Source organism: Hydra viridissima, unplaced genomic scaffold (genome assembly GCF_058129835.1).
Source record: "Hydra viridissima isolate aposymbiotic clone 2 unplaced genomic scaffold, HvirCarnegie_v1 scaffold_1, whole genome shotgun sequence".
In the NCBI taxonomy this organism is placed as follows: domain Eukaryota; kingdom Metazoa; phylum Cnidaria; class Hydrozoa; order Anthoathecata; family Hydridae; genus Hydra; species Hydra viridissima.
The window spans coordinates 6,960,901-6,976,283 of NW_028324300.1; the positions used below are offsets into that span (position 1 = coordinate 6,960,901).

Below are 15,383 nucleotides of genomic sequence, written 5' to 3' on the forward strand. Positions count from 1 at the left end.
TAGGTATAAGAGGATTTTAATAAGTGTGCTCTATGATTTGTATTAGATTTCGTTAATAGAATACTATAAATTTTCTGCATGAGAGTTATCAAAATTTAACACAAAAAAGACTATGAAAGTTCCTAATAAAAAAAAGCTGTAGTTCTTGATATTTTGAAGATGTTTTGTTACTTTTCAGGGATACTTGTTACTTTAAAAAAGAGTTATTGAATTGTTAGGTGTTGTGGAAAGATAGAATAACTGTTTACATATTTTTTTAAAAAACTTATATGCTTTAAAGATTGTTTTTTTAATTTAAATTTAGTTTATTAAGTTTTTTTATTTAGAAAAAAAAAAAAGTTTAAAATTTTATGTTCTTAAGAAAATAAACTCCAATTATGTTCTGGGAAAACTTTAATTCAGTTATATTTTTAATTTAAATGTTGTAATTTATTTAAAGTCTATTAAGCATTTATTACTAGTAAATGTAATTCTCTAATTTAAATCCTTTATCTAGAAATTATTTTTAAAGGTGCAGAGGTAATTATACTATATAACAAATTTACACATAATCCACCACACAGACAACATCTATTGTCATGGACTCATGACTTTTAGGCATTGTGATTGATTCCTGCTAAATCAGGTGTTGGCTATTTAACATTAAAACCAGACTAGGATATGAATAAGATATTAGAATATGGTATGATGTTAACAACGAATATTTCAACAACTCTTATTTTGATTAATATAAATACTTAAATTTTAAAGAAGAATAAGTGTAAATGAGAAGTTGAAATAGACTTTTTTTTATTTATTTATTTTCAAAAATAGACTTAAACGCCTACTATCTAAATATCTATTGTCTAAGTACCTAGTAAACATCTACTATATAAATCTAGACTCAAATACCTATGAATATTTTGTAGGTATTTAAGTTCAGAATTTGATTTTGATAAAAAATGATAAAGATACTTTCGAGACAAACTGGTTTGCTATTTTTAGGCATTGTTGGCCAATCATTGATAAAAAAACAGAACAAGAATTTCGAAAGTTAACAATAGAGTGGATAACAAAAATTAAAAAGGTTTGTCAGAGAACTTAATTTCAGCAATTATCTATTCTGGTCTTTGATCACAATTTTGGTCACTACAGCAAGTATTTAAGATAAATATATTTCTAATCCCAATTAGAACTTGATTTTCAATACTTATTTCTTTTCTTTCAACTCAAAAATGATAATCTATACTTAATCTTATGTTTAAAATAAATCATGTTTCATTGACTCTTATTAATCTTTTTATTAGCCCTTATAAAAAGGGCTAATAAAATCTATTAAAAGCTGGCGAAGATTAACTAAGATTCTTAGAAGGATTAGCCCTTGTTAATCCTTCTAAGAAACTTACTAATTAAATGGTATCAATGATTTTGAAGAGATTTTTCTAAATTGAATTTATTTTAAAAGGTTATTTAAAATATATATCAAGATTTATTCCTTAAAAATTTTTGTCTTCAAAGTTTTCAGGACTAGAAATAGAGTTTTTAAAAAGTTTGTGGCTAATCTTCATTGGGTGTTTACTTGAATCCTGAGTTTTGTCAATTGCAATTCTGTTTTACAAAGTCTCAAAGAATCAAGTTTCAAGCTAATACTATTATATTTATTGTAATAAGTATTGTAGTTTTAATCTTTATTTGTATAGAATAGTATGAAATTTCTCAGATAGTTTACATTTTTCGTTATAGGATGAGCAAGAATGTTATTTACCTAATGTGACTCTTTCTTTACTTTTATCTCCATCAGGTTAGTTTATCTAGACATGAAAAAATAGAATAATTTTTCTATTGTTAATGTGTATAATAGAAAGTTAACATATGAAATGATACCTAATGACTAATAGATAGTGCTAGCCTTTGTTTAAAAAATATTTCTTAAAGGTTGATAGTTTATTGAATTATACTTACTCAATATAATTGAATCCAATTAATAAAATAACATTAAATATAAGTAAAAAAAGTATAATTTTTTATAGTTTTTCTACAAAGTAAATTTTAAAAATTTACTGAAGAAAAATAAAAGGTTATTAGTTTTTAAGCAATTTAATAATGCCAATAAAGAGTTTTTATTTAATTCTAGTTTACTTTTTTACATGCATATTTTTATAATTTTTTAAATTATATTTATGCAAATTTGCAGTTTATTAAATTATGTTTAATGCATATTTAAACATTTTTTAAATTATTTTTTATCCATATTTACACTTTTATATGATGCGAGGTAACAGTTCTTATTTTTGCTAATATAAAAGATGACAGCTTAATAAAAAAAAGTTATTTTCTAACATGTTATAAAATAGTTTAACTTCAAAAAAATATTTTTTCAGGAGAGAAGTTCTACCAATTCTTGTTTTATTTCTCAATCTACATTCTAAAACAAAAAACAAAGGCTATTTCAAGTATGATGATTACGTTGTTCATTTTTACTTAAAAATGAATTATGGATATTTCTTTTTATCATTTTATTTATTTTATACTTAGAAAAAGATTTTCTTCCTTTATGGATAAATTTCTCAAGTTTTGGGCGAAAATTTCCTAAGCAAGTACAAAGGTCCTTAATGTCTAATGTTGTCAGTAGAAAAGATAGGTGATATTTTTACTTAAAATATTTAATTATTTTATATTGTGATTTAAAAGATGTGGAGAAAGGCTAATAAAGTAAAATAGGTTTTAGGAAGGAAAGTGTTTCATCAAAAATTATTTGACAAACCATCTTTAAAAAGTAATTTATTTTCTTATTTTAGTTTAATCTATTCAGTTGTTAGCTAAAATAGGTGAATATTGAAGGTCAACCATTATTTTGTATTCTCCATTACTGTTTGTTTTGATTTAGGAGTCAACATTTTTCTGTTAATTTCAAATATTTTATCCATGATAAATTTAAAATGTTTAATATTGTAGGTTGATAGACTTTTTAATGGGAAGCTTTTCAGCAAAACATGTGTGGACAGAATATGCGAGGTAACAGTTATTGATAATGATTAAGAAATCTAAATTTTTATTATTAGAAAAACTTAGCTTGTTTATTTGTGCCTTCCTTTGAATTCCTATGTATAACTCTAATTTTTTAATCTAATTTCTCATTGATTAATTACTCTGTTTGTTCTCCAAATTTTTCCGAAATATGTGAGTTACTTTACATTTACAGAATGCATTACAAATAATTGGTTATTGTTAATTAATTGAATAATATTTCATTTCCTTTAATTTTTTTTTTTTCTTTAATTTTTAAGTTTTTTTTTATAAAGAGATTTGAATAAAGAGTGCTTCAAACTTCATAAACAGATAAAAGAATGTGAGAACAACATAAAAGGTGTACAATGTAAAATGATGGAGCTACTTGGGAAAAGGTATATTTATCCACACACTTAGACACACACACATATATATATATATATATCTGTGTGTGTATGTTACAGGTGGCAAATATGTTATTTTCATTCCATATATGAAAAGAATATTAGCAGGAAAATATTGCAATAATTAGGCTTTTAGGGTCCATTCAGAGGATTCACATTAGAAAATATTTAGAGTATTTGAAATTTTGCATAAATGTCTAAAAATAATAAATTTTTTTTTTTTTTTAATATATATATATATATAGAAAAATTATATAATAAAACATCTAGAACATAGCCTATTGTTTTAAAAGTCTTAAATTTAAATTTTGGGTATCAAGAAGAATGAAAAAAATGTCTCAGGTCTTTAACTGCCTGCCATTCCAGTTATCCTAATATTAAACATATTCTACATTTCTTTCATCCCTTTGGTCTAGTTAAAGTTGAATGGTCTAACAAAAATATAAATATCTAAAGAAATCCACCAAAAGTAATAGGTCACTACTTTTTCCTATAGAATCTGAAAAGTCAGTTAAAACACTTTTTAATTGTATACATGATTTTTCCAGCAGCGAAGATTAGTATTACAAAACATTTTGCTACTGAATGCGCTGCAAAAAAGTTCAAGTTATTCTTTGGGTTCTTAGTGATAGCAAATTTTTCCATTCAACTTCACAGAAACTTGATCTTGATTATGCTATATTTATCAGGGGTCTTCACAGAATGATTAATGTAGAAGCACTTTGTCAAATAATGAATGATCTATTTGACAATGATGTAGATACTGATAAGCATAAATATCCAATAGGATCTGAATGTGTAACATTTAGTAACCATAGAAGTTTTATGAAAGCTGTTCAGGCTGCATCGATCAAGATTCAATCATCAAAGTTTACAAAAAAAATTTAAATTGATTCATATCTTGAAGTTTCAACATGTAGTACATGTCATATTAACCCAGGGTCCTTCTTCTGCAGAGTCTCAATACTTTAAATACTTCTGTCACTCATGCTGGACCTGGCACCATTCTTTTTAAATGCTTACATAAGTCTTTGACTAAACATAGCAAATCAATAAATGGTATGATCTATTACTAAATGGTGTTGATGGTTTTGTTCAGTTAAATTATATATATATATATATATATATATATATATATATATATATATATATATATATATATATATATATATATATATATATATATATATATATATATATATATATATATATATATATATATGTAAAATACTCTTTTGTACATGATATTCGATATATCAAATTACACACACATAAGGGTCTGCGTATCTTTATTTTTTTTTATCGGAATAAAACGAGATTCACATAACGATACGAGAAATCTCGTATCGTTATGTACCGATACTCGTCTAAAAGTAATCTCGTATCGGAATAAAATAACGAGATTTTTTATGTATCGTATCGGTATAATAAGTATCGGAATAAAATAACGAGATTTTTTATGTAAAGTAGCGTTAAACTTTTTAATTATTACCGATATTTTAGCGATGTATTAAAATGTTTATATTACTTTTTTAATTATTACGATACAAAACGATACATAACAAGATATGGCGATATAGTACAATCTCTCTAATTCGAATTTTATGGGGAAAAATAAAAGTTCGAATTAAAGAGATTTTCGAATTATAGAAAGTTGACTTTTCTTTTGCCCATTTCACGGTGACTTTACATTTAATGGAATTATGGAGGTTTTTTAACTAAAGAGATTCGAATTAGAGAGATTATACTATATTAAATTTTTAAATTAACAATTTAAATGTTTTTAACAATTAAATCAGTTTATTTTTAAATCTTGAAGTAGAAACAGCTCTAATAAAAGTGACATAAATAAATAAAAGTATCAATTTCAAATTTTTATTTCAGAACAATTTTCAGTTTATTTCATTTATTTATGACTATGAAAAAAGCTTTTATTTTTACTCGCAGATTTGAAACATTAATTGACTACATTTAGCATCAATAAAAACCACAATATTAACTTAAAATGTATGTTTCTTATATCTCCTTACATTTTATTAAATATCGTATCGGTATGTACCGTTATATATCGATTTTACAAAAATTAACGATTTTAGCGATAAATACCGAGATGTATACCAATAACGATAAAAATTCTTATTTGGTTCTATAATTTACCGAGAATCCCGGTTTCGTATCGTATCGCAAATAATCATTAAAAATAAAAAAAAATCGAAACGTATCGTTTCAAACGATACAAAAATCAAATCTCGTATCGTATCGTTTCAAAATTATAACGAGACGCAGATGCTTACAAACGCACGCACGCACAGATTTTATAAATAAATATATATATATATATATATACACACACACATTAGGATGGTTCACGCAATATGCTAAAAATCTTATTTGTTCAAATGTTCATATTAAAACCTTTTATATGGTGACAATCATCAAAAATAACAAAACAACCAAAAATCTCTCATTTTTTAACCTTCTAAAAACATGAATATAACAGGTACAAGTTTTTTTTAAACTGCCAAATGAGTTACACTTTAATTCTATTTTATTATTTTTTAGAAAATGGCAAACAATATAAATGTTGAAATGAAAAACATACTCGAAGTGTTATTATGTGCTAGGAAGTAAACTTCCTTCAACAAAACAAACTTTATCAAGATTTTTTCATCATCACTAGCAAAATAAAAATACAATACATAGAAGTGCTACTTATGTAGCAAAAGAAGTAATGGTTTTTTGGTCAAAAGCAAGAATTCCGACCAAAACGGAGCAGCATGTAGTAACTAAAATTGAAAAATGTAAAAAAAATATCAGAAGTTAAAAAAGAATAAGTATTGCAAAAGTAAAACTCAGAAACAAAAGGAATGTGATTTTTTTAAGGAATTATTTGATATTGCTAACCAGAATGCCAAGTAAATAATGACATAAGAGGAAGATAAAGAGTTTTTATTAGCACAGAGAGCTGAAAGACAAGGTTGCATGTTATCAGTAGATCAAAAGTTGATAAGAAAAGAAGAAAAAATTGCTGAGCAAATAGCCAAAAAAAAGGAGAGGAAGAATAAGGAGGAAACAAGAAAAGAAACTTCAACAAAATCTATTCTAACTTTGAAGAAACCATATGAAAGCAGTGAAACTGATTTTGAGGATGATGCAAGTGAAGAAGAATATCCTGAGTTTAAAGGCATTTAAATTAGCACTTACAATTCTGAAAATGTAACACACACACACTAAAGAAAGCAAAGATAGCTAAATTAATGACACCTGAACTTGCATCAGCATTAGAAAGAACCAAGATGTCTAACAAAGAAGCTGTTTTTACTATTGCAGCTACAGCTACAATTTTGGGACATGACACTAATGATTTAACACAATCTGTTAGCACAATTCATAGAGCTAGAAAAGAAAATAGAAAAAAATTAGGAGAAAAGGATAAGCAAGAGTTCAATGCAGACAAATCCATTGTACACTGGGATGGTAAATTGCTGCCAGACATCACTATTGTTGTTCATAAAAAAAGTTGATCGCTTGGCCATATTAGTGACAGGTGAAAACACTGAAAAGTTACTTGGTTTTCAAAAAATATCAAAAGGAACTAGAGAAGCAATGGCTGAGGCTACTGTAGCAAGTCTTGCAGAACGGGGAATAAAGAAACAAGTTATTGGAACGTGTTTTGATACAATCTCTAGCAACACAGGAATTCATACAGGAGCTTGTACATTAATAGAAAAGTTATTGCAAAAAGAGCTGTTATATTTGGCCTGCCGTCATCACATACATGAAATCATAGTATCTGATGTTTTCAAATGCTGCTTTGGGCTAACCAGTGGTTCACATGTTTTGGTTTTTAAAAGATTTAAAGAACGTTGGAAATTCATCAACCAAGAAGAATATCAATCCCTCAGTGATGATAATTTAAAAGTTGAAAAAATTATATTTGCAATAAAGTGTTTGCAAACAGGTGGTAAACAACCAAGGGATGACTACAGAGAGTTTTTAGAACTGACAGTGTTGTTTTTTGGTGAAATTCCTTCTAGAGGAAAACAGTTTAATATGCCTGGTGCCTTTAACCATGCTCATTGGCTTTCAAAAGTCATCTAGTGTATCAAAATATACATGTTTAGAAAACAGTTTAAACTAACATCAAAAGAAGAGAAAGCATTGTTATCATTTAACTTGTTAGCATCTCTCCTGTCATTTTTTTCAAATAATGTTTCATTGGAAACAAAACAAAAAATGATTTTCAAATTGAACACTAAATCAAATGTGAAAAACCAAAAACAATATAGAAATGTTGCTGATATCCATTTGAAGTCAATTGAAGATTTTATAACATCAAAGTCATCAGTTATTTTTGAATGATTGGGGTTTGATATTACATGGTTGCTTGCCGCTGATCCATGTATCTGGAATGCTCTCAAAACATACAAAAAAGGCCTTATCAGAATTTAAGGATTATGAGTCACTAATGATTGTGCTGAATGTGGTATATTGTATATTATGTTAACTTTTAGTTAAAACTCTTAATAAAACTTACGGAAAAAAATATCCCAAGGTAATTTTGTATTTAAAAGTAAAATTAAAAATCAATTATAAGTTCTTAAAAAGCTGAAAACTTCAAGTCTTGAGCAACCTCTAAATATTGCTCAAAATTTGTGTACAATATTATTATAGTGTTTTTTACCACTTGAAAGGTTTTAAATTTAACATTTCAAACTGTTATTTTTTTGAACTACCATATATATATATATATATATATATATATATATATATATATATATATATATATATATATATATATATATATATATATATATATATATATATATATTTATATTTATATATATATATATATATATATATATTTATATTTATATTTATATTTATATTTATATATATTTATATATATATATATATATATATATATATATATATATATATATATATATATATATATATATATTATATATATATACACTTTTATATGTACTTTTATTGATCAAATTATTCTTTTTTTGAGTTTTTGGATTTATTATTTAAAATACTCAAAACAAAAATATCTAAAGTAGTACTAAATTCATATCATAAAATTGCTATCACTTTAGATTTTTTAGTTTGAATTCTATATATACATGAAGCATGTTTCCTCTGTAAGTAGGTGTAGACATCAAAGACCGGTAGTTCTTATAAAACCAAAAATATTTGATTGTCTGACCCTGTGAACACCTTTTAGATACTATATTTATACTCAAATCTTAGGCTTTGATAATTGTTTAAAACAAGGGTTAATAGTTCTTAGCTTTTAAAACAATCATTGATTCTTAAAAAGAAAAAAAATTATAAGGTTAATTTTTGCATTGAGATTTGCATTTAAGATGTATTAATGAATAGAAAATATTTCTTTTTAGCTCATTTTCATCAGCAGATACAATAAAGAGAACTGAGAGTATGCAGCTGGTAATATAGTAATTTATGAAAAATAATTCTTAATGCTAAAAGCAGTTTGAATAATTTTTTTTAGCTTATTTGATGAATTTAAATAAAATCAGTTCTTTAAAAAACTTGTATAAGAATTTTTTAGAACATTTGAAGCACCATAAGAACATTTTTACATAAAAGATGCAAAAATGTTTTTATGTAAAGGATTGCAAAAATTTTTTAGTTTTGATTATTTTATTTATAATTTTAAAGGTAGTTGATTTCAAATTTTAGGATGCATTTTTCTTTCTTTGAAAAGTTTTTGTTTTTAATTGCCAGATCTTGTAATTGAAATTATTTTTGTATTAAAAAAAAAAGGTAATTTATCTATTAAATGATTTTTAAAGTTATTTTAATTTTACAGATTTTCCCTAAAGGTATTAGCGTGCAAAAGTTTGAGAATGATTTTTTTTTTTGTTTGTTAAAAACCTTTTAAAGATCTTACTGTGTCTTCAGATTGGATAAACTATGTTTTGTTACTTTCTATGTGAATAGGACAGTTATACAAAAAATTTACACTACATCACTAGTTGTTATAGCACACATTGCAACACAGCTTAATAAAAATTACAAGTTTCTTTTTTTTGTTGCATACACAGAAAAAGCTTCATGGATAGCATACATGTCAATCATTCAAATTTTCTTGGAAACAATAAAGCAGTAAACTAAAAGAAATTTATTTAAAAGTTAATCTTCACCTACAAACAACATTGTTGTATTATGACCTTTATTTTGTACACACTCATCAAATTGTGTAAATTTCAAGAAAAGTCTAGAGAAGTATGAGGGACAAACTGAAGATGAGATTTGTGAGAAATTAAACTTTTTAACATTTTAAACTAGTTTGCTAATTTAGTATAAACCATTTATACAGTGGTCTAAAAAAAAGCAGACCTATTAAATTTTTTTGTTTAAAGTTTAGAGTACCGTAAAATAAAAACTTAATGAGATATTGACCTAATTTTTATATTATTTTCAAGATTTTTGAATAAATTATCCAAACTATTATTCTAAATGTCCCCAGAGTACTTTTTTGCAAGCTTTGCTTAAGAGCACACAGAGTTATTTTAAACAGCTCTGTGACTCAGGTGAAACTCTTCTTCAATTGTAACTAGTTGCTTGTTGTTTGTTTGCATCTTGTTGTTTTCAGCTACTAATCAAACTTTTTGTATCTTGGTTAATTCTCTGCCCATTCAAAACCCAAATATATTGTATTAAATTCAGTACTGGTGATTGAACTGCCCAGAGCATTAAATTAATTTTATCTTCCATTCAAACTTTGAATGTGTGTGAGCTATGAAAGGAGCCTTATCTTATTAAAACTGCCACCATTTGTTTCAATCAGGATGTCTACTAGTAGAGCTATGCAGTTCTCTAGCATCCCTATATAAGTGTATTGGTTGATTCAACCTGTATAGGTATTATACAAACCTACTCAATTAAAATTAAAGCAGTTATAAATACCAACACTTATCAAATTGCTGCTTTGGTACAGAAAAGAGATTGCCATACTTTACTTGCCATAGGTTCAAATCTTTTGACAAATATTTTGCTTTTCTCTTTTATTACTTCACAATTATTTTCAACACAGAAAGTTATTTGCTTCCTCTTTTCCAAAGAGCAAGATATGCTCTCCTTACATAATCTTAGTCTTATGAGCTGTCTTGGACCATTGTTTGTTCTCCAATGCCAACATAAACAACAATATTTTTTCTAAGTTAAATGTTTCTAACTGTATGTAAAAAAACATGTTTTTTACATATATATTTTTTATTATTGTTATTTTGTAAGTAAGGCAGCATTTAATTATATCTTTGTACTTGCATTGATCCTTATTACCTTCAGTGAAATGAATTGGTCTGAGTACAACATCGACAAAAATATCCCTTTATAATCATTCTCTCCTCTATGTTTTATAGGTGGCAATTGATATATTGGATATAATTGGCCTGGATGATGATAAATAAAATTATAAAAAAGTAAACAAAGTATTTTACAAATTGTTCCCACAGTTTTTCAGAGATAAAATTTCCATTTTTTAAAAGTAATTTTTCTGCAAAAACATTTTTTTTTAACATTACCTTTCTGTAAATGTCTCAGACAAAGAAAGTTAATAAAGAAAATTAAAAAAGCATAATTTTTAAATTCTTGCACTGTAAATGTACTTATAAATCTAGTTGTAAAATATTCAAAATAATATTAGTTGTTGACATTTATACCAAAGGTGCAGTACTTTTATATGAGTTTAAGTTAGGGAACAATTAGTGATATAAAGTTGTTACTACCTATTAACTAGAAATTACTGGTTAAACTAAACTTCCACTTTTTCAATATTTTTTAACATTCAGATGAAAACTATGTGGGACTCAATAACCAAGCTTTATGAGTTGCAAAAGAAAATACATCTAGAAGTAAAAAAGACTATAGATCAAACCCATTCATTTTCATTGGATGGTGATGCTATGACTTTTAATGTAAGTTTTTAGTGAATATAAGCAGAAGTAAAAATGGAATTATTGTTTTTTTTTGTTTGAAATTTACATTATATTATATAAAATATAGTTAATAACAAAGTGATAAGTTTAAATTCTTTATGTGATTTTTTCTTGTTTAAAAATGTTCTTTAGATACCAACAATTCTAGTTAAAGATTGTGAAAGAATGCTTCATTATGTAAGCAGCTTTGGTAACAATATTATTTTAGATGATAATCCTGATGTTATATTTTTTATCTCTCAGCCTTTTAACTAGTTAACTAGTTTTAATGTTTTATCTTAACTTTTTTTTTTTTTTTTTTTTTTTTTTTAGTTGTTACTTCTGTAATTATTAGTATTGTTTTTTATGTTATTGTAAAGTCTTTACAAGCTTTGTTAAAATTACCATTTTTATTCAGGCTCATCAAGCTCTTTCTTTTTTAAGTTTGTTTTCAAATATATATATTTTTAAAGGGAAAGCGCTTTCAGAATGTTTATAAGGATGGAAACTTAAATATAATAAGGTAAGTGATAACTTACTTTGGTTTTCAGCCAATTTTAAAGCTTTAGAAAGTTAATTTTTTAAAATGAGATGTTGAATTTCCTTGTACCCTACTAAGAGAATATTGGTTAAAGAAAATCCAATTTTCAAGTTGTCATACTTTAAATAGCTGCTGCTCTTCTAAAGATTTCATATGAAGGCTGGGTAATTTTAAGCAAACAACTCAGAAGACATGTATATTACTTTTACTAATTTTAGTTTCAGTTATAATAATGTTTTCATAGATTTTTGTTCTTATTTTAAATAACTTCCATTAGTAAATGTAATTTAAGTACATTTGCTAACAGAAGTTATGTGGTTTTATTTACACTAATAAAAGTTATGTGATTTTTAGAAGTATTTTTAAAAAGAGTAATAATGTTTTGACAAAAACATTTTTAGTCTAGTAGAGTTATGGAATTTATCTTTGCAAAGAGTTAAAGCTTCTTTAAACCAAAGTAAGTTCTTTTAAGTTTGGTTTCATGAAACACAATATCATATTGTTCAGTGCATTCTGTGAATACTGTCTTAACATAAATTTTGAGATAAGTAACATTTTGAAATGCTAACAAAGTTTAAAGCAGTCTCACCGATTAACATTATATTGCTTAGATCAACAAAATTTTAGCTGTCCTAAGTTTAGCATTATTTTTAGCTAATTATAATTTTGCAGCATTGATATCATTAGTTAACTAAATTTAAATCAGTGCATAAATTTTATTTTCTTGAAATTTTAATCTTATAGATATTTTATACTATCTATACATGGCTTACTATAAAACAGGCCTTGCCAATCCGCAGCTTGCATAAAAAACTGGAGGCAAAATTAAAAATATTACTTCTCAGTAATTTACATTTTCAGTTAGGTGATTTTTGCATGAATATATTATTTGTATGATATATTTACTAAAAGTAACTTATAAAAAGTGAAAAGATGAATTTATTTTTCTTTTTTTTTTTTTAATTTTGTTTATAACTAACACTGTAATATAACTAACAAATAACATTTATAACAATTTTAAATTAACTTAAATGTATCTAAAGCTAATTATGTTTAAACAGTTTAGTTAGTAGATTTATATTTTGCTATATTTTAATATTAGCATTTACAACAAAATTTATTAATGGGTTTTTTAAGTATTAAAAATAAATTTTTGAGAAAAAAGAGATGAAATCTTTAGAGAATAAAAATTAAATACAAGCTTTTTAGATATTTTACTAAACACTATTTTACAGTTTTGTTAAAAACATTGCAAACATTTTACTTTGTGCTGAGTTTTATCAACTTCTGCTTTGGCTCCTTGTGTGAATGAGGTGAATAGAGTCGACAATAATTATTAAATAAAATATTTGTCATTGTTAATCCATGATGTCTTTGCATACCTAATGAATAAAATTCTGATAGCATCATAAGGAGGTTACACAGTGATGACCGACAAGTGTCATTATATACTTCATAAAAAAGAATGTAACAGTAACTTGCCCATTGACAAACTTTGTCAAACCTCCTTGATTTATGTCCTTTACAAAAATTCCATACGCTTCATAGAAATAAAAGGTGTCATCTGGATTTTCATCTTCACGAATAATGTACCCAGCAATATAAACTAATGACATTTTAATATCAACAGTCAATGAATCACACAGAGCAGGTAAATTGTCAATAACGTTGCAAATACCGTCTCTTGGTAAAAATTTACATTTTAGACAAGAGTGATTTGAACCTAGATTGGCTAACACATCTGAACTTTTCTCAAACTTTAATAGCAACTTTGTACAGTATATAGTTACCATACAAAGTTGCTATTAATGGACCTGTTGTAAAGTTACCTAATAATACATACTGATGAGTTGTATCTAAAAGATATTTTGACAACTGAACCAAACCATAACAGATCTGAGCTAAAAAATAAGCAGTGTCTCTTGTTAGTAATTTTACTCTTTTTTTCTGTTTTTTTTATTTGTATTGCAAAATCACCTATTGCAGAAAGTTTTCTTAAATTGTCATTAGCAGAAGTAGTAGCAGTTTTATTAGAATCTTTTAAATAAATGTCTACATATGGACTGTGAACATTACAAATTTTCCAAAATTCAACGACTTAAAAGATGAAAATAATCTTCCCTTCATTTTCATACAAGTCTGGATGAATTTTTAATGCTGACAATGTTTCATCGCAAAACACTTGCAGACAAGTGATAACTTTTTGTCTTTCAATCTGCTTTATATAAACAGAAACTTCTGTTAATTTAGACATTTTAAAAATGTTTTTCGTCTCAAGCTTGTATAAATTAGTAATATCAACCCACCGTTTTTTTTTTCTCCACAAAATAAAATTCAAGTTCTTGAGAAATATATTCTTATATATTTAACTCTTATATATTGATATAAACAGGTTCTACTCTAGTTCTTGAGAGAAATATTGTCTTTAGTACACCATGCTTCTTTTTTTTCAAAAAATAGATAATAGATGAGGTTTGTTAATTGATTTACCAAATACTATGCCACCATGATACTGCAACATTGGTTTAACATAAACCTCATCAAGAAGTAAAATGCATGTTTTTTGTCTATCATCTCTAAGATTAGAGAAAATATGTCTGATATAAGTGGTATCATCTAAAGATTTACATATAGATGTAATTCTTACTAAAGTACGTAAACTTGGAAGTTCAAAATCTTTTATGATGCGATTGTAGGCTAATTGTGAAAGAGAAAAATACTCAAATGCTCGCACAATTGTTTCAATTGGTTCCTTTTTTCCCAATACATGTTTTATTCATTGACAAAATTTGTTGATATACACCTTCTTTTTTTGGTGTTATTTCACAGCAATTTAAAAATCTTAATGCTTCTTGGATATGAGAAAATTTGTTCATAATATAAACTCGGTTAGAACTCCACAATAAAATGCTTCAAAAGTGAGATCTTTATTTATTCAAAGAAGAAATCTAGGAATAGCACTTTCCTTTAAAATGTCTGAAGACTGAATATATAATATATCATTGCATGAATAATTAATAATAGCAAAATTAAATTTATTAGTTTTTAACTTTTCATATAACAAATTAATACTTTCTATTTTTTCTTGTGAACTAAATATTGCTAATTCATCCTCTTCTTGCCAGCAAACACTATTAAGACTTTTTGATGTTTTTCTAAGTGGCATGCTTACAGTAGGAACTAAGCTTGGCTTTATGCAATCAAATACTGACGGAGCATCACAAGGTCCTCAGCTTCCCATAATCAATAACAGTGGAATAATTTTTTGGCCAATGTTTTTCACATACTACGGTGTTATTAGTATCAGGAACATTATCTCTTGGTATTATAACAATTCAATGTTTTTGTTCTTCAATGTTTCTTGGAAGTCTAAATGTTTTAACTCTATTCTGAGGATTATAATTGCAATTGCAATTTGTTACACAGCATCAACGAACCATTTTCTAAATACTTAATTAAATCCTTTGCTTAATTCTTCACCTCTCAACTAACTTTTTT

The 15,383-nt window shown here is 25.7% G+C and overlaps 2 protein-coding genes across 6 annotated transcripts in view; one reads left to right on the forward strand and one right to left on the reverse strand.

Annotated features, from left to right (window-relative positions):
* LOC145187981 (uncharacterized) overlaps nucleotides 1–15,383 on the reverse strand; it is a 433,414-nt gene that overhangs the window by 252,372 nt on the left and 165,659 nt on the right. The gene's annotated exons all lie outside the window — the stretch shown is intronic.
* The window catches only part of LOC145187825 (HAUS augmin-like complex subunit 6), a 31,186-nt gene that overhangs the window by 8,900 nt on the left and 6,903 nt on the right, over nucleotides 1–15,383 (forward strand). For 4 of the 5 annotated variants that reach the window (XM_090076803.1, XM_090076805.1, XM_090076804.1 and 1 more), the window contains 11 exons: nucleotides 985–1,066; nucleotides 1,723–1,780; nucleotides 2,361–2,432; nucleotides 2,515–2,620; nucleotides 2,935–2,994; nucleotides 3,282–3,383; nucleotides 8,801–8,849; nucleotides 11,219–11,344; nucleotides 11,498–11,542; nucleotides 11,818–11,867; nucleotides 12,287–12,342. In XM_090076803.1, coding sequence (XP_089932929.1) covers nucleotides 985–1,066; nucleotides 1,723–1,780; nucleotides 2,361–2,432; nucleotides 2,515–2,620; nucleotides 2,935–2,994; nucleotides 3,282–3,383; nucleotides 8,801–8,849; nucleotides 11,219–11,344; nucleotides 11,498–11,542; nucleotides 11,818–11,867; nucleotides 12,287–12,342 — 806 coding nt within the window. Of the gene's footprint in view, nucleotides 1–984; nucleotides 1,067–1,722; nucleotides 1,781–2,360; nucleotides 2,433–2,514; nucleotides 2,808–2,934; nucleotides 2,995–3,281; nucleotides 3,384–8,800; nucleotides 8,850–11,218; nucleotides 11,345–11,497; nucleotides 11,543–11,817; nucleotides 11,868–12,286; nucleotides 12,343–15,383 lie in introns of all 5 variants that reach the window. The other variant, XM_090076806.1, reaches the window with a different exon arrangement.